Source organism: Macrosteles quadrilineatus, unplaced genomic scaffold, assembly GCF_028750875.1.
Source record: "Macrosteles quadrilineatus isolate MER2022 unplaced genomic scaffold, UCM_ALF_1.0 Scaffold_32__1_contigs__length_1466915, whole genome shotgun sequence".
Classification (NCBI taxonomy): Eukaryota; Metazoa; Arthropoda; class Insecta; order Hemiptera; family Cicadellidae; genus Macrosteles; species Macrosteles quadrilineatus.
This window is the reverse complement of record NW_026542625.1, coordinates 1,227,774-1,246,022: the sequence shown is the minus strand read 5'-3', so window position 1 is coordinate 1,246,022 and position 18,249 is coordinate 1,227,774. Positions and strand designations below refer to the sequence as shown.

The window sequence follows — 18,249 nt, the reverse complement described above, 5'->3', positions numbered from 1 at the left end:
AAAAAGTGTTTTTCCGTGAACATTTTATAGTTTGAGTTTGGAGTTGAAATATCCATCTATAGTATTATATAGAATAGTAGAATATTATCCATCAAAAACTCAAACTTGGAAATTTTCACAAAAACAATATTTTCTCCATATCTATCCCCAGAAATTAAAACTACAAATGATAAAAGTTATTCTTCATACAACGTCAGAACATTTTTCAGACCGTCATACTAATAACGTCACAGACCCATGGAGCCTGTTATTTCACATAAAATATTTATATTAAAGACTAGTGGCTTGAAGGGGCAATAGCCCCTATATATATTCTAGTAATTATTTTGTACAATTTATTAGTCTCATGGGTTACCCTACTTGATTGTAGTTTAAGATTTTGTATATTATAATATGTATAATAGTTATTACATACCTGTATAAAGCATTTTGATGTCTGCTCTGTTAAAAATTAAAATTCCAAAGGACTTTTCATGCCCCCAAATTATCATGCCCAGACCTTTAACATAAGACCTCTCCCAGCTTTTTACGGCTTCCCGTTCGCTCACAATTTCATTGTAAAATGTTGGGCTTACGGAGTTAGATATATAGATTTTATGTGAAAATTTCCCTTGTAAACTTAAATGGCATATTACGATCTGTAGTTATTAGTTTTATTTTTGGCCAGAAAAATGTTCACTTTGCTTCTCAAGTAATTAATACTAATTTTACACTTTTTTTAGACATAGGTACCTAACACAACCAATCGTACTCCATTAACTAATCCAGACCCTAGGTTAATATTTCTAATGAGCATTACTATTGAACCAACTTTTAAAACTAATTTGTGTCGTGGCATTCCAGATGGTGCAATAGAAATACGGTTTCAATTAGTATTTTAAACCTCTCTTTAGGGTTAGTATACATTTTACAGTACATTACATACTGTTTTACCATATGCTTTAAATAAAGTTAAACCACATGTTTTAAAGTAAACAAAGCAGACATGACGTGAATTACTTTATTCCATAAGGACCTTTTGGTGCATAATTAAGAAAAATGAATAGTTTTCCCTCAAAATTCACGTCAAGACCTTTAAAATAAGACCCCTCCCATCCTTCTACGGCCATCCAGTCACTCACAATTTCTTTACAAAAATTTTACTTACGGAATTATATATATAGAAGATAGTTCTGTTTACAAAAAAATCATACTTTTCTTTGTTGCTTTGTATTGGTGACATACATGTTCGGTAGGTAGTACGTTAGTCAAAAGAGCATGTTAATAAACGTGTCCATTTATTTGCCGAGCTTTTACATTAGTAACAGGATTGTGTCATGATACTACTGTCGCTCTTGCGCTTGTTTGTTTCGGTTTCACGTTATGACACGACGCTTTTCAACACTAATTGTGACTGTTTGAGTGTGACAGTATGAGTTTGTTAGGTATTGTTGGTTAAAACATAAAGTTTTTTTTTGTGTGTGAATGTTTCACTGATAAAATGTATTTTACTGTGTTCAAAATCATACTTTTGAAAATTAAATTTACTTGGTAATGCCAACAAAATGTTTGATTTTACCATTATATTTGATATATAAATTATAACTAACTTTAGGATTGATGTAGTAGATTAGATTTCCTAACAAATTGTTAATTCCAGGTATTCTGTTATAAATTTGTATAATGTTAAAGACGGTCACATATTCTTAAGATGTGTATTTTAAGCTGAATATGAATGCAGCAGATTGGAGTTATAGAATAGAATGATATGACCTGTGTAGCTTTGTTACTGACTAAGATCAACTGTTTCATTAGCCAGAGTAAGGGATCAGGGACAGCTAGGTCCATTTTCGAACCATCATAAAATCATCTCTCTAACATCCATAAAATCCTTTATTTCAGAGTCCTGCGACGCTGCAAGAGACAGGGTCAGTTCATGACGAGACTTCCTCTAGTGGCAATAAGGAAGATGATGACGACGAAGAGGAGGAAATTGATGATCTCAAAACCATGCCTCACGATCCTGAGAGGCTAAAGGCATTTAATGTGAGTCAAAATTGATTTGATCTCTCTTGATATTAGTGTATTTTGAAATGAACTCCGAGGGGTATACTCCATCCTGAGCTGAAAATGCATGCTGTTGTTTCAACCTTGGACAAACCTAATATTTTTATTTAGATTGTCTGGGTACACACGTACTTAGTGCTTGTCTTAAAATTTGAAGGTTTTGCTGGTCAAAGCATCATAAATTTAGTTTGCAATTGTTGTATAAAACTTATTGGAGAGTTCATCTATTATTTTGCCAACACCAAAAGAATTGGCTGAACTACCAACATTTCTCCATTCTTGTTCTTACTCTAACTCAAACTCATACTATAATTGTTCATCCTTATTTATTTGATAAAATACATGACATTTTCAATACTGATTTTGCAGATGTTCGTACGACTCTTTGTTGATGAAAACCTAGACAGAATTGTGCCGATCTCAAAGCAGCCCAAAGAGAAAATCCAAGCGATCATAGACTCGTGTACAAGGCAGTTCCCAGAGTTCGCCGAGAGAGCTCGCAAAAGGATAAGAACTTATCTCAAGTCCTGCCGAAGGAATAAGCGGACACGGGACTCCAACTGGCCTGAATCGGTAACTAGAAGTTTTAGAATAAGTGAACATTTTTGTAATAAAATTGTAGAAAAAATCCAACCCAACAGATATATTAGACTATTTGATAATATAGAAGTGGGAAATGAGATGAGGGAGAGTTGAGGAGAAACATGGTGATGCATTTAAATAATACTATTTAACATTTTGTTTACCTATGGATCGGCTAAAGATTCTCCATAAAATATCTATTTCATTTACTATTTTTGTGCTATGTATATATACATTAACTCTAAGCCCTCAAAAAAAATTCTTGCTGCCTCACCCTTGTTTGCCTTTGACTATACTAACATCCTGTTAAAAAAAAAAGTAGAGCACAATCCTAGTTAAGTCCAAAAAACCATCCCTTGAAAGTCTTGATACTTTCAAACAATTTCCTCCTTCGATCTGAAGGAAGATATAAGTGTTAAACTCCCATATAAGTAAGTAAATATCACATTTGAAAGATTCAAAGGGACTGTAAACAAGAACAAAAAGGACAATAAGATGAACATGAACATGGAACAATAAGATAGCTTTGAAGCATTTGAACTTAAACCCTGTTTTAATTTAATGTGTTAGATACACGGATGATTTAGTGGTAAAAGCAAAGAAGCAAGAATCATATTCCACAATCAACACATTACCAAGTGGTTCGCAGCCTCTCTTAGTACGCGCAAGCAGTCTGGGCGCGCGGTTCCTTGTCCACTTGACGTCCTGTATACATTACATTTAACACTGTTTATAGTTCTATGCATTTAACCCACCCCCTCCACCTCGCCCAGCCACGAAGACAGCTGAACAACCCCAGAGCTGTGTGGTCTAGATGTTTTTGGAAATGAGTAATAAACACACCCCCCTACACCTTGGGCCATAGCGTGGCCGCGCGCCCAGACTAAATGTGACTACTGTACTCTCTACCTATTTACAAAACAAGAAGAAGTCTTTCAAGTGAACAGAACTTTTGGGGAACACGCAGTACGATAATTATTATTGTGTTGCTATCTAGAATCGTCCGACGCCTGCGCACCTGACCTCAGTACAGGCGGAGCAAATATTGGCCCAAGCTTGTGAGAATGAGAGCCACAACGCTAAGAGGATGAGGTTGGGACTGGAGCCAGTCAGTCAACCCCCACCAGTCATCCCGGGGGTAAGTGTAGTCGATGTCAGCTTTTGATTATTGAATGAAGTAGACATTCCAATCTCATATTAACCCTTCAAGACCATGGTACGAGTGCAGCTTGTCACAGCATTTTATGTCTTTCTGCTAAACCACTGGCGCATAGTAGTCGAATCTCACCTACGATTTTTGAGCGCAAATGCAGTCTTTAGTAGCACTTGGCCAGCCTCGTCTTGCACTAAAGTTTGGTCATTAATTGTAAATGTCAATGTTTTGACTCTGAAGTATACAGGTTTGGTACATATAACAAGCAATACATATTAAGCTAATGTGTAGCTTAGCGGTTTTGGAGGGCCCATAGTGTGTGGCGAGGATGGAAGTAGACACCCTCAGTGGTAAAGCTGAACTTTTACAATATCACAGGCAATATAAACATTTAATTATTGCTTTTATATTTGTTGAATTTGGAGTTATTGTGTGGAAGTGCATATCCCACAAAAGATATAAAAGGAAATAGCCAGGGCCGTACTACCCTAATGGCGGACATGGCATTTGCCGGGGGCCTCGGCCTAGGAGTTGGCCTCACTTGGGGCCTAAAATTGTATTTCTTGATCGCCACTGCAGGAGACGAGACAATGATGATGATGTCTACACGGCCGAGGGAGATATCCATGATTTTGCCACTATTGCGCAAATGACGATCATGTTATCGAGACTGCGGGATACGGAGATGACTTTTACATGGCCGTAGGAGATGTTCATGATTTTGCCACTATCGCTTAAGACGACATTCACGTTTTCGATACCGCAGAATACCAAAATGACATTTACATGGCCGCATGAGATGTTCATGATTTCGCCGTTATCGCGTAAGACGACTATCACGTTTTTGTAACAGCGGGAGACAATGATGGTGTCTATTTCTCCGTGGCCCCATGAGTCGTTCATGATTCCGCCGCAAATGGAGGAAACGAAGATGACGTCTCAGCACCGGTGCAAGATGCTAACTATTTCTCCGTGGCCATAGGAGATTTTAATGTTTATAGTCCGTGAGGTTGGCGAAAGACTCTGAGCGATAAACGTCCCTTCCACCAACGCACGCGCACTCGCAAGCAAGGCCCTACTTACCCCACGGTGCGTGGACCTATATGTGTGTGTGTAGGTGTGTCTCTGTGTGTGTGAGGACTGTAATCCCTTAGAGTCCTTCGCCTACCTCACAGACTATAATATAGTGTAGTACGGTAGCCAGTTTTGTAAACAAATGCACGTAGTTATACTTTTTAAGCCATTTTTTTTTTTTACCAAACAAAACTGAAAATTACAACTTATCGCAAACTATTGCAACTGGTAAAGTAACATCAAGTACCATAGTTTCAAAATTTACAAAGAAAGCTGAATATTTTAGTATCACAAGCAATATTGGTTCCACCTGGTCCATACAGAAGGAATGTCTACTTCAGTATGCAAAAGTCAATATGGCGTTGCTCTGTCTTTGGTACTAAACAATAATCAGAGATTTTTACAGTTTATTGGTGGGGGTGAGTTTTGTAAGTACTATATGGACACTTCATCAAAAAAAGTAAAAAGTTTACATGACAAAATTCAAATCTAGAATGTGATCCCAACATCAAGTGAGTTAGGTAGTGAATAATCCCAAAACATGTTTATATTATATTTATGTACTTCTGATATACCTATGCAAGCATTCATTTGTTTAACTATGAAAATAAATAATATTTAGTTCACCATCAACACTATTACATCTTTACAGAGTGAAACGCCTCCAAGTCGGCCTGCTCACGAGTCGTTCTCCGCAGCAAACCTTGCATCCAGTGCTGCGAACCAATCAGAGAGCAAGCTGTCACATCAACATCAACATCCGATACACCTCAACAACAACAAACCCGACAGTCCGAACCTGGCCAAAGTGTCGGAACCTACGCCTGCGCCAGCTATCAGGTAAAAACATATCCTTACACTCATATAGTTGGGTAGTAGAATAGATGTAGTGCTCGCCTAGTAATCAGTAGTTAGTCTCCTATCGTGAGAAAATTCAAAATCTTTTTAAACGTTGGAAACTGGACCCAGCTAAACAAATGCAGCTGTCCAGCTGTTCATTATTGGGCTTAAAAAATGATCCTGGCTAAAGATTCAGCTGATCTCAGTCAGCTGTGATATCATCCATTCACTACTCATTGTTCACTTGAAAAATTTTCACTTAAAAATATCACTATAGGCCTATCTATTGATACTCTGCAGAGAGTGTTGCAAAATACATTCATTTTGAGGTCTAATAAGAAATCGTAACTACATACATCAGTGTACACTTGATTATCAAACCTTCAGTTATCCGAACTTCTGTTTTATACAACCCAACGAGTATAATGATATCACGTGCTATGTGAGGTGACTGCATACCGTAGTGAACCGCTGTTCCTGACTGTACATAACTTAGAAAATATACCCCATACTTTAGACGCCTGCACTTATTTGTTATTGGGTGAGGCTCCTAAGTCTTAGTGCAAACAAAAACCTTGACTCAGTGTATTCTACCGTAGACAAATAGAATAAATATAGACTGTCAAAGGAAAGTTCCGGTGCCGACCACTCTAGGAGTGCCGTGTAGTTACGGAGCACACCGCTGCAGGCAAGGAGCGCAGGAGCCGTATGCAACCAGCAGACGCTGCAGCGGTGTGCGCCGTAACTACACGGCAAACCTAGAGGTGGACGCCAGAACTTATGCTAACCGCAGCACAGCTGACGGTCTATATTTATTCTATTTGTCTATGATTCTACTCAGTAGTGGTGTTTTTAAAATGTTGTCAATTTTTAAAATGTAATTATGGATTAGTACGGAAATAAGTTAACCAGTTTTATGTTTACACAATCTAACTTACCAAACTCTGGGATAGGAGGAGTGTGTTCAGTTATGTATTTATGTGTCTATTAAATATATGTAGTATTTCAAAAGTTTTCGGTAAAACTTTTAATTTTTTTAATAAAGTTAAATACTTTGATTTTTTGTGTTATTCAAAATTTTATCTTATCCAGCCAGCCCTGTATCTTTATCTTTACATCTAGTGCTGCCCTGTTCCCTACCATCACACCTATGATCATTGATTATACTCACTATTAAATGTTTGCATTGTGGCTCAATTTAAAGTGCAAGTATTTTACTCCACGATTTTTTTCAAACTTTGAAAATTTTTTTGAACCTTTGATGAGCTTTCAACATTAACTTGATATGTTTCAGTTCTATCTCAAGCAGTCCGCTGAATGGTGCTGCCACGTCAACTGCCCCCAGCGCTCTCTTTAGACCAAACTTTGGACCAGCATTTCAACGAGGAGCGGGACCTCAGCACTTCCCCGGCACTCCACTGTTCCCCACCCCTCCCTTTGGTGCACCCGGAATGATGCACAACGGTAAGATATCCTTCTGATTTTTCAACATGAAAACCATCTGATGTCAAACCTGGACAGGCCCATGAATTAGACAGAAGCTGTTGACAGTTTTATAATTAAAAAGGACTTAAATTGAGTTACAGATTGTACTTAAACAAAATAATGTGTTATTTCATTTTTTATACTTGTTATGCTTATTATTACGTGTACACTTAGCTTAATCACACCAAACTGGTAGGACAACCATAACAGACCAAAAAGATAAAATAGACTTACATTTTTAACGGCTCAGTAAACTATCTTACATCTAGCCTATTTTACATAGATTGTTTAATTATTTTTGTTACCTTCTAATATTTGCTTCTCTCAAGTGATTCAAAGAATCTTATGTATGATCTTGTTCACAAAAAAAAAAAAAAAAAACAATGGATATTCCTAAGGCTTGGGCATCCATGAGATGCATAGGGACTAAATATTGATGATATAGGTGAGTCGGTGGCTCAGTAAGTAAGTAGCATCACGGACGTCGGGCCCAAGACAGCAATGTCGTGGGTTCGGATCCTGGTCACTGTCGCAAACATTTGATCAGTACCACCTTTGTACAGTACCGGCTCACCCCTTGCTTTGCTGGATACGATCCACGCACAGGCAGTTAGTCTATGTGGACCCGCAAATGCAAGGTAAAAAGAGGCTGCCAACCTGTAAAAAAAATCTTATTAACTAAATTAGATTTGATGGTCCTATACATATTAGACGTATGATTTTATCCAAAGTTACAACAATGGGTTTTCCGTAGGGCCTACAGACCTGAGCATGAAACCCTCCAAGCCGTTGCTGAGTCACAAGCTGAGTCCGCAGGAGATGGCTGCGGTCAGACAACTCATCACGGGCTACAGAGAGTCCGCAGCGTTCCTGCTGCGGTCCGCAGAAGAGTTGGAGCAATTGCTGCTGCAGCAACCGTAACATTCGGTTTTCCCCTTCCTCTACTAAGCTGCGGAGAGCTGGTTGAGGCTGGGGTACAAGAGACTCTTACGGCGGGTGCTGACTAGTGGTGTTTCTGAAGCTGTATCTTACAGTGGCTTCAAATGGCTAAAATATTGAAAGTGTTGGGAAAACCAACAACTAACTAGGGGGTTTTGTGCCCCCTTTAATTGGAATTCAGGGATTTATGGTACTGAAAACTACACGGCTGTCTTTTGACATGGGGTTTAAATTTAAATTGGTTAAATAGTTAGTTAATCTTTGACTGGAACAGGGCTTTAATTTCTTCATTACTTTTATTTATTACCGCAATCCTCCACCTCTAGGCGTCATAAGTTTTTTTTTATTTTCTGTTTTACAATATCTTGACTTAACTGTCCTAAGCAAATTTATCTGTATTTTTGTTTAAATTGAATTACCAAAAATCACGTGATTAATGATAAACACTAATTCTACACTAAGTCATAAACACTAAACAATTAACCCATTGGGGAAGGAATTAATCCGCTACCTGCAGCACCCTCGGGCAGCAATTAATTTTACCAAATTAGTAGACTTTTACTCTAACTGCTATAGAAAGAAAACCTTAGGTAATAAATTAATAATTCTTTCACCATTTTGTTCACAGTAAAATTGTCTACAGAAAAGTGTTAATTGGATAGTCAAAGTTCAAAAAAAATATATATATATATATATAAAGATTATAAAAATAAAAATTTTAAAAACAATATTTTGAAAGTAAACTTGATATACAAATTCCAAGATGAATCCAGACACCAAATAACACTACTATTATAAAGGTCAATCGATTCCCTACGTAGAAAAATCAAAAGTTGTGTACTTTTATAAGTAATAACATTTTTAAAAAAATTGTTTGTTTACCTTACCGCAGCTGATTTTTGGTGATATGTGGTTTCCATAGCAACACAAAATTGTTTGTTATTCGCTAAAATAAATGAGTAAATACGCAAATCAAGAAGCAAGATATTTATAAACATTATAATAGTAAGAAGAAACAAAAAGAGCAAAAAATAATAATAACTAAATAACAAATGGCGCTGCCTAGCGGTGACACGAGCAGCTCTCGTAAGTCGGCCTCCGGGCCTGCAGCGGCCGTACGAGTAACGCTCGTAAGTCGGCGCCAATGGGTTAAGATAAACACTAAGTTAATATAAGACTTCTGTCCTAAGATATCCGTAAACAATGTAGGGCTTAAATAAATCTGAGTTAGAATTTTGTAAAGCTTACAGGCCTATATAAATATAAATATGATTCATTAAATAAAAGTTAATTAAGTTACCAACCTAAGTTACAGAACGGTGCTAACACTTTCTAACGTGACACAAAGTAAATTAATTTAAGAAAAACTTGACTTATTGTTGATCAAATAAAATTGTGTGGGTAGGTAAGTGTAAAATAATGTTGAATTTTCATTACTAATTGTGGCAAATCAAAATGAAATATCAATTAGAAGAAGGGTAGATTTAAAATTAAACCCTGTATAACACATATTATGAGATTTGAATTTTGTTAATTTGCAAGCTTAAGATAAACCTCTTTAATCCTTGAATGCCTTGATCTGCAATAAATTGGCCATCCTCTTGCTGTATTTCTGTTAAACTTTATAATAATATAGTTGGACAAAAAAAACCAAATATATGCAATTTTGAAATTTCCAGTGGATTTAGGTTGTTGTCCAAATTTACTCTTAAAAATATATTCTTAATATAAAAAAGTTATAAAAAGATAATAATTATTCCAAGGTTAATTTTTTCAATGGCATTGTAAGATAAATCGTTTAAGAGTTTACTTTTTACAGAGGCGACTAAAATATTTAATGAGTTCTCAAACTAAAACTTATTTCTAGGAGGCTTTACTTATTACTTTAGAGTTTGAAACATAGAGATTCTTTAATTGACTATATTCTACTATTATAATTTAGTAATTCAAAGTTTCTAAAACAACACTTGATAGAGCAAAATTATTGAAAACCTAAACAATATCTATTTTTATATTGTTACTTAACTGTAAACCATCTAAAACTTTAAAAATGTATCTTAAATTTAGACTTAGACAACTTTTGTATCACATACTATTTCATGACATAAACTTAATCCCTTTTTGGAATGTTCAGTTTCAAAACTACATTTTGAGGTTATCATGGTAAAAACTATCATCATTTATCAATCAATCGACTGTTCAAATATATTCCGATATCATTAAAAACAGTACTATGCTTATCAATAAACAACAAACACAAACAACAATAAATCAATTGAAATCGATATACCGGTTGAAAATGTTTATGTTTTTGATTCGTCAACAGAAATGGAGTTTACCTGTCCCTGTTTAAAAAATGAATTCTCTTGCCATAATTTATACAGGATGCTCTGAAACACAACCCCCTGCAAACAACATGCTCATTTAAGGTCACTGTCAAGATACTAGTAATTTAAAGTCAGCACCAGAACTTCACCGATGAAAACAAATGACAACCAAACAAACTTTAACGGAAGACAACACCAAAAGACTGTTAGTAACTGAATTAAGTGTACATTTCAATAAACAAGCACAGATATGTTTTTTGCACAAACGATTTTCATGTATTCGTTTACGTTGTGTGTTTTGTTCCAGTATTACCCTTATGTTATGTTTTACGGGAGTGTGTACGCTCTTTGTTGATTTTGTTATAGAATTTATTGCTATTTTGTAATTTTTTAGTGTTCACAATAAAATCAAAAGGTAGTTGTATCGGATGAATGTTTTATTATAAATCTTCGTGTTCCCTGTTTTATCGGAAGTTAGAATGTTTTAAAATGTCTAGAACAGTCGCAACATGTAATGGAAGTTTCAATAATATGTATTTCCTTCAGTCAACAGTTTTGACTTTTGGTTTTATTAGCTTATATCTGGAGGATCCAAAATTAGTTTTCATTTTAAGCTTTGAAAACTAAACTATGCTTTTTGTTTCACTTAAAATGGGTTGTGTTCTGTTTACTATATCACGTTTGTTTAACTTATACTCATACAACTATCATTATTTTAAACTAGTTAATTTTTAATTCATTAGTACTCTAATAGTTGAATATTTTATCAAAACTACAAATAAATTCCCTTAAAAGTAAATTAGAATGATATCCTGTGAAAAAATAGTAAGGAGCTGTATTATTTCATTAATTCACAGGCCAAACATTTCTTATTTTTTCACTGTACTGTATTGTGTACTTTAAAATTGAATTCAAACTGAGTACTGAGTTTTGATTAGTAAGGTTACTAATATTAAATTGATCAGCAATAATTTTGAAGGCATTTAGGAGGTTATGTTTTTATTTTATTTTGTGATACATCTTATTTATTGACATGTACAAGTATTTAGTATTCAAATATTATAAAATTTTTCTCAATGGTCAACCAATTAAAAACTAATTTTGATAAAAAACAACTGAGTTGAAAAGTAAAAAATATTGTTTTATTTTTACATTAATATTTACGATCTTAATTGAGTCAATCACCAACTTTATTTTAGTTGGCTCCTTAAAACAATTTAACTTTAAAATTTTCAATTAAAAGTAATTCTGACAATAGCCATACAAGCGTTTCAACAATAACTTCCTATTTGCCTTCAAAACTATCTCTGAAAAAAAATATTACTAAAACGATAGTGTTAAAAATACTACAGTAAATCAAAGCAGGAGGTAACTTAGAAATTTTACTAATGAAATTATGTTTTACCAACATCAATATGTTCCTAAAGTAAAACTGTTTTTTATAAAAATTCAATATCAGTGTATAGCTAGTTCAATAGTTTTATAAATTTTGAATACAATACTAAAAAACATTTTATGCAACATATTTTACTGGAGCTTTCATATACTGTAATTAGAAACAAATCATATCTGTAAACTTGAACAAATTATGGGCATTATGTTTCCAGCTTTTCATTCTGTTAGAATTTCATCTTATGACACTGAACCAGAGTAATTTATCAATATTAACAATTAAAGTAATTTTTCTAGTGTCCAATTGTACTAAGAAAACTAAGTATAACCGTAAATAAGTCTTATACAAGTTAACTTCCTATTGTTAAAAATGAAATGTGCTTTTACCAAAAGTTCCTGTAGTATCTTGTTTCTATTGTGGGTCATGGAACGTTTGCTCATTTTTAAATAAAATTAAATCACATTGAAATACTTTAAGACAGGAATTTACTTACTAGTTAACTAGACAAGAACCTGTGTGTGAAAAAACTACAAGTTAGCAAACTGTTATTAAAAAATCTTACGGATTAAGTTAATCTAAAGTTTTTCTAGACCAATAGATGTGTGTTTTATCAAACATTGACACCTTGTTAAACCAACTTCAAATGTAAATACTGTAATATTCGTCGGTTTGAGCCGCCCGGGACCACGCGGGATACTGTCTATTCAATGTATAAACATCCGTAGCGACAGACTTTATTGTAAATAAGATATATGAACAGGGTTTGCCGCGAGTCGTTCCCTACTTGAGTGTTCTCAGTGTTTATAGATTATAAATATTATATATTGTTCTAACTGTATTTTGAAATATATATTGACTTCTCTTTAAATGTATAAATGTGTTGCTTTATTTCTCCTTGTATGGGTGCATTATGTTCATGAGGTAAGGGTTGTTTTTTTTTTCTAACAATTGAATTTTGGTAAGGGAAATCTCACTACAGAAGGGTTGTTTACGTTACTGAGATATGTAAAGAAAAGAAAATCTGACACGTCCACTGTATTTTTTAATTTGACATAAGACCTCACTTTATGGGCTAGCTGGGTAATAGCCCAAAGCTCTAAATATTAGAGATGCCAATTTATAAAAAATGTGCTTGTACAGAATTGTTTTAATTAGTTCGCTAAAAGTCAAATAAAACAGTTTTGATAATTAATAACGTCCAAAAAGTATCAAAACTCATTTTCAGCTACTTATCAAACGACAAATTCAAAGACATCCAAATTTGTTGAGGGAGTGAAAACAGAGTGATAGAGGAATAGCTAAAACAGGTCAAATATTAACGTCAATGCCTCTTAGAAAAAGAAATTCAAATCTCTAAATCTTTTGATTACAAAACCTTTTATCAGATGATATTAAACCATGAATGGAAAATGGTGAACCAGCCACCTCTGGCCCTAATCCACATATTGAAATTTGGTTAGGTTATGTTAAGTTAGATACCTATATAAATATGGCCCCTGAATTTATGACCAGTGGCCGGGACCCCTACACTACTCAAAAGTAGCTTGCAAATGGCTTTGCAATTAAAATTCTCATTGTTTCATTTTATCAAACCAGTTTTAAAATTTATCGTTAGAATGCCTGATTCACTAATTGTGATATCACAGACAAATATTACGAGTAATTAATTACAGTACTTCAATTACGAAATTTGATACTATCAACCTTATTCCTTTCTAAAAAAATTCTTCTTGAAAAAAAAAACAATTAAAACATATTACTTAATTTAGTCAGTATTTTAGCAAAAGAACTATCAAAGATATATTAGGTTTTTATAACTATACATAGTATATCCATATAGTTCATAATAATAAACATCAAAACACTCTCTACACTAAAGAAACCTGAATTAATCGGTCTTCAACTAATAATCTAGACTATAGATATAAATCTGTAAATAAGTGCATTCATATAAAATCCATTTGGCGTGGTTAACTTTTAAAAGTAGCACAGTTATTTTTAAAATACGGTTTTACCGCAATAGTATTCTTACCATCACCTACCGCCAATAACGGGTAATAGCATAACTAAAAGCACTTTGTAGTTCCTCCAATCCACAACAGGTAGCGCAGCGCTGGTAACAGCTCTGTCCGTAAGCAAGTAAGCTAACTAACTACAGGGGATATTGGTACCGCTCGTTTGGAATAAGTGAATATGCAGTAAAGTAAAATGCGTTTGAAAACTATTAACATTAACAATAGCTGTCTCTAGACCTGGCGAGGAAGATGATCAGGCTATAAAGCCTGTCTTAAAACAAAAGTTTAAACATACATACAATAATATTGATAATAATAGAGTACCTATCTGCAGCTATTAGAAAGTATCAAAAGCACCCCGCCTTAGCAAACTAAGCGAATAAAACAAAAATCACTTGACTGAATAGTCGGAAAAATATTTCATTCAATATGTAATAATATATTTCATCTGGATGTACTCTCTATTCAAATAAAATTATGTTTATTGAGTACTGTTCTTAGAATTGCTGCTACAGGGAAGATATTATTGAGTGTATTTTAGTGGAATTACAAAAGCTTAGTAAGCAATGAATATATTTTCTCCAAATCTAATAACAATATATCCAACAAACATGTTAACTACGGCAGTTTATTATTCTCCTTATAATAACTTGTTTTATGTTTATTTTTTCTCTTTTTCATTTTTTTTACCATTGAGCCAAAAACAACTACTCTTCAATATACTAAATTACTACTTTCTGTACTAACTTAAACAAGTGAATTCATTCTTATATACAGTTATTTTCAAATGGGATGTATCTTTAATTTTTATTTAGGTGTATAAAACTGTAAAGCTCTTTTGTTAGTAATATCCCATATAACAATGCTCTTCCAAACATTTAATGACTGACGAAGTACCTAATGCCTGTTAAAAGTAAAAATTCAGTTTACTGGGTTTGTTTAAATACATTATTAATAAACAGATTTGATTAATTAAATTGGAATAAATTGATTTGATTAATTAAATTCGGGGCCCTTTTTAATTTGGTATTGATTTTCTTGTTATTTACCTCATTAGAGAAGTAATTTATTTGCCTAATAATAGCTAATCTAATCTTTGTTCTATTAAAATATGAATAAATTTTAAATTAATAAAAACGTATTATTATCACTTATAATTGAATTATAATTTTAGGTATCTCTGTGTCTTTAACATTTGCAAAGTTTCGTACAAGTACAAATTTACATTGTCAGTTTTGATAAACATAATGGGCAACTTAGAATACTGTCCCTTGTACAAATACTTTTCAAAAATATCACGTTTCATCTAAGCAACTTAAATTTCAAAAAATTACTGAACAATAGCCACGTATAGTCAAACACTGAGTTGGACTACAAATAAACATAGGTCGTTTCATTTCAGACAACAAATGCTGAGGTTAGGTAACCTAGGCATAGGGAATAGAAGAGAGAGAGAGAGAGAGAGGGGGAGAGAGAGAGAGAGAGAGAGACCCTACAGACTGATAAACGACCCAGTGAGTATTTTTTTACACCCCAGGTGTGCTGCTATGGGGGAGGATGGCGCGTGCTGGGTTTTTACACCTGGTCATCTTCCCTACTCACACACAGACACACATACATGTATTGAGGCCTACGCATCACGCGTTTCCCGCGTTTTCCCCGGCTAATTTAAAACTGAGTTCGTACGCAACCTACGTCTTAGGTCTTACATTTAAACACCCATTCTCTTGTTGTTGCATTGAGAGGTGGATGTAATTGTCTGTATGCACGATTAGGTAGCTTACAAAAAGTAATTTTCAAGTAAAAAATCAACATTTTTTACCAAATTAGGCGAGTTAAATGATTTTCATTTGTGGTGTTAAATATGAAAGATAAATCATTAGAAAAAAAATCAACTTCCTCGAGAAACTACTTAAGACTCTTTAATACTGAACATGTTTAAATATTAATTAACATATAATATTAATTAACAGGAAATGAATAAAGTAGTTTTGAATTGAATTGAATTGAATGAATTCAAATCATAATAATTGATTTTGATAATTATTGCATAAGGTGAGTTCAATTAATTTTGATTATTATTACCTTTGAACGATCAACTATGACGGAATTCTTATTAGATTAAGGTACAGTATTAATAGTTAGTTTATAGGTGGTTTTACATATACCTATTTAAAGTACACTTACATTAATTCTTTAATAATGGTTTACATACCTTCAGTCATGTAGCTCAAAATAAGTGGATTTCTGCAACTTAGGTTTCAGCACACAGAAATCTACTTATTTAGAAACTGAACCACTATCGGTTCCTAACCAGTTCAGGGAAATTTCCACCTATCAATATGTAAAAAATATTAGTTCTTTAAAAAGAAGAATTTTATGTCTATAAATGCATGCTAAATAAGATCCAATTGATCAATTTATTTGCTTACGAACTATTAAATCGATAGTCTAGCTCTAGCACTTTGTTTGTAACTTACAGAAATCCTAAAACCAAAGACACCATTGTAAACATAACAATAACCCCACCGCAGCAAACCTGCAGTCTAAGCGAATTTCCATTTGCCTGATTGGATTTACACTAAAATGTCTCCTTTAAAATATCACATTTATTCCCTATTTTAGTAGAATTAGTGAATACTTAGGTTTGCTGCAACAGGGAGGGTAAAAGTGTTTTTTTTGTGTTAATAGTTTAGTAACAAATAAATACATTTCCCAAATTTGATCAAAATATGTTCATAAACAAGCAAACTACAACAGTTTAATTATTATCCATACGGATAACATGAGAATTTTAAATTTACAATTTTTTTTTTGAATTTTCCCCGTAACCATTAGGCGCATAACAACGCTTCAATATACGAAATTATTTGTTTTTTAAGCTCTACAAAATGGTTTGTAAATAAATTGCTAAATTTTATGTTTTTTTTTGTTGTCAAAAATTGTGTTTTTGGCCTCTAGGGACCTCAAAACGAAAAAGTAAATCGGTCCCGGTTCCAGGTCTCACCTTGAGTACTACGGTAATAGCTTATTCCTATATGGGAAATTCGCAAAAATTAAATGCTGAGTATGAAATCCCGAGATAAAACGTATTTAAACGTCCATCCGTCCAAACTATAAACTATAAGTTTACTGTGTTCCAAGCGGTTGATTTCAGCCTCAGCCTCACGTATCCTTGCAGATCCTGACGGTGTGGGAGTCAGAGGGGGGGGGAAGGATCAGGACCTGATGAGAAGGGGGGGGGGTAGGACTCAGGACAACTTCAACTCAGCACTCACAGTCTGTCTGTGCTGTTGTCGTAGTCGTGGTGTGAAGTGTTGTCGCGAAAACTCTTGGATAGTCTAACCACCACATGTGAGTATACCTTTTGATCAAAATATTTTAAAATATCAAACCATTTTCTAAGTTTTGACGAGTTTCTAGTAGAGTTTTAAGCCGCGATCGCGCAGACCGCCAACAGATTGTCGCGTAACCTTCAAAGTGTTGCAATATGTTTACGACCGGTTGCGATATCTGTATAACTTTCATAACTTGGACTGGGTTTGTTTAATTTTTTTCTTTGTAAGGTGTAGTTTGTTGGTGAGCTCCTGATAACAACCTGATGTAAACAAAGCTGAATTGTTTGGTTAAACAATATTGTTTGGTTTAAACAAAGATGACAAGTAAACAAGGATTGTAAACACAAGATGAAGCTGTAATAAATCATTTCCTACTTTGCAAAGTGAGATGAATATAGACGAATTTACACAAATCTATATTGCTTAAGATGTTGTATTGCTTTCTTTGAAATTATTCGTGATTGGAAATAATAATAGATGTTGATAGATGGGCAAACAAATATTACACCCTGTGTCATAGGATTTAATTACTATATTTCACACCAGGGGTAAACATGATTAAGTTTATTTAAATTTTGTATTGTTGTTGTACAGTATTTTGAGTGAAGATATCGGAACCGGTTGATCGATACTCCAGAAATTTTGTATGGTTCTTAGTTCTTACCATAATAGGATTTAGATTTAGACAATTAATAAATCCTCGTGTAAACGAGAAAAAGAATAGTTTGATTAAAACAAAAGGTGTAATTAAACAGGATAATAACACACTAAGAGGATGCTGTGATAAATGATTTCATCCATAAGACTAGGGGGAAATGTGTACTTTATTTTATTTAAATTGTTAATTGGTGTAATTCAAGGCACTCATAAGAAATATACCTAATTCCCAATCAATATACAAGCGATTTTTAACGGAAAAGATATTGCACTAATTTATACATTTTCAAGTAGTTTTTATAGTAAGTATTTCTAAGAAATCAAAATCATAAATGATACTAATTGAATAAAAAATACGACTAAATATATTATTTTGACTTGAAGAGTCTGAAAAAGGCAA

The 18,249-nt window shown here is 33.7% G+C and overlaps 2 protein-coding genes across 6 annotated transcripts in view; both read left to right on the top strand.

Annotated features, from left to right (window-relative positions):
- LOC129005757 (nucleolar protein 4-like) overlaps positions 1 to 8,484 on the top strand; it is a 55,936-nt gene extending 47,452 nt beyond the window's left edge. For 2 of the 4 annotated variants that reach the window (XM_054434753.1, XM_054434754.1), the window contains 6 exons: positions 1,882 to 2,025; positions 2,416 to 2,619; positions 3,626 to 3,766; positions 5,508 to 5,695; positions 6,990 to 7,159; positions 7,935 to 8,484. In XM_054434753.1, the coding sequence (XP_054290728.1) occupies positions 1,882 to 2,025; positions 2,416 to 2,619; positions 3,626 to 3,766; positions 5,508 to 5,695; positions 6,990 to 7,159; positions 7,935 to 8,101 (1,014 nt within the window). In that variant the 3' untranslated portion in view covers positions 8,102 to 8,484. The remainder of the gene's footprint in view (positions 1 to 1,881; positions 2,026 to 2,415; positions 2,620 to 3,625; positions 3,767 to 5,507; positions 5,696 to 6,989; positions 7,160 to 7,934) is intronic. The other 2 variants (XM_054434755.1, XM_054434756.1) reach the window with 2 other exon arrangements.
- Positions 8,485 to 17,133: 8,649 nt separating this feature from the next.
- The window catches only part of LOC129005749 (uncharacterized), a 99,579-nt gene continuing 98,463 nt past the window's right edge, over positions 17,134 to 18,249 (top strand). For both annotated transcript variants that reach the window (XM_054434742.1, XM_054434741.1), the window contains exon 1: positions 17,134 to 17,208. The gene's annotated coding sequence lies outside the window, so the exon portion shown is untranslated. The remainder of the gene's footprint in view (positions 17,209 to 18,249) is intronic.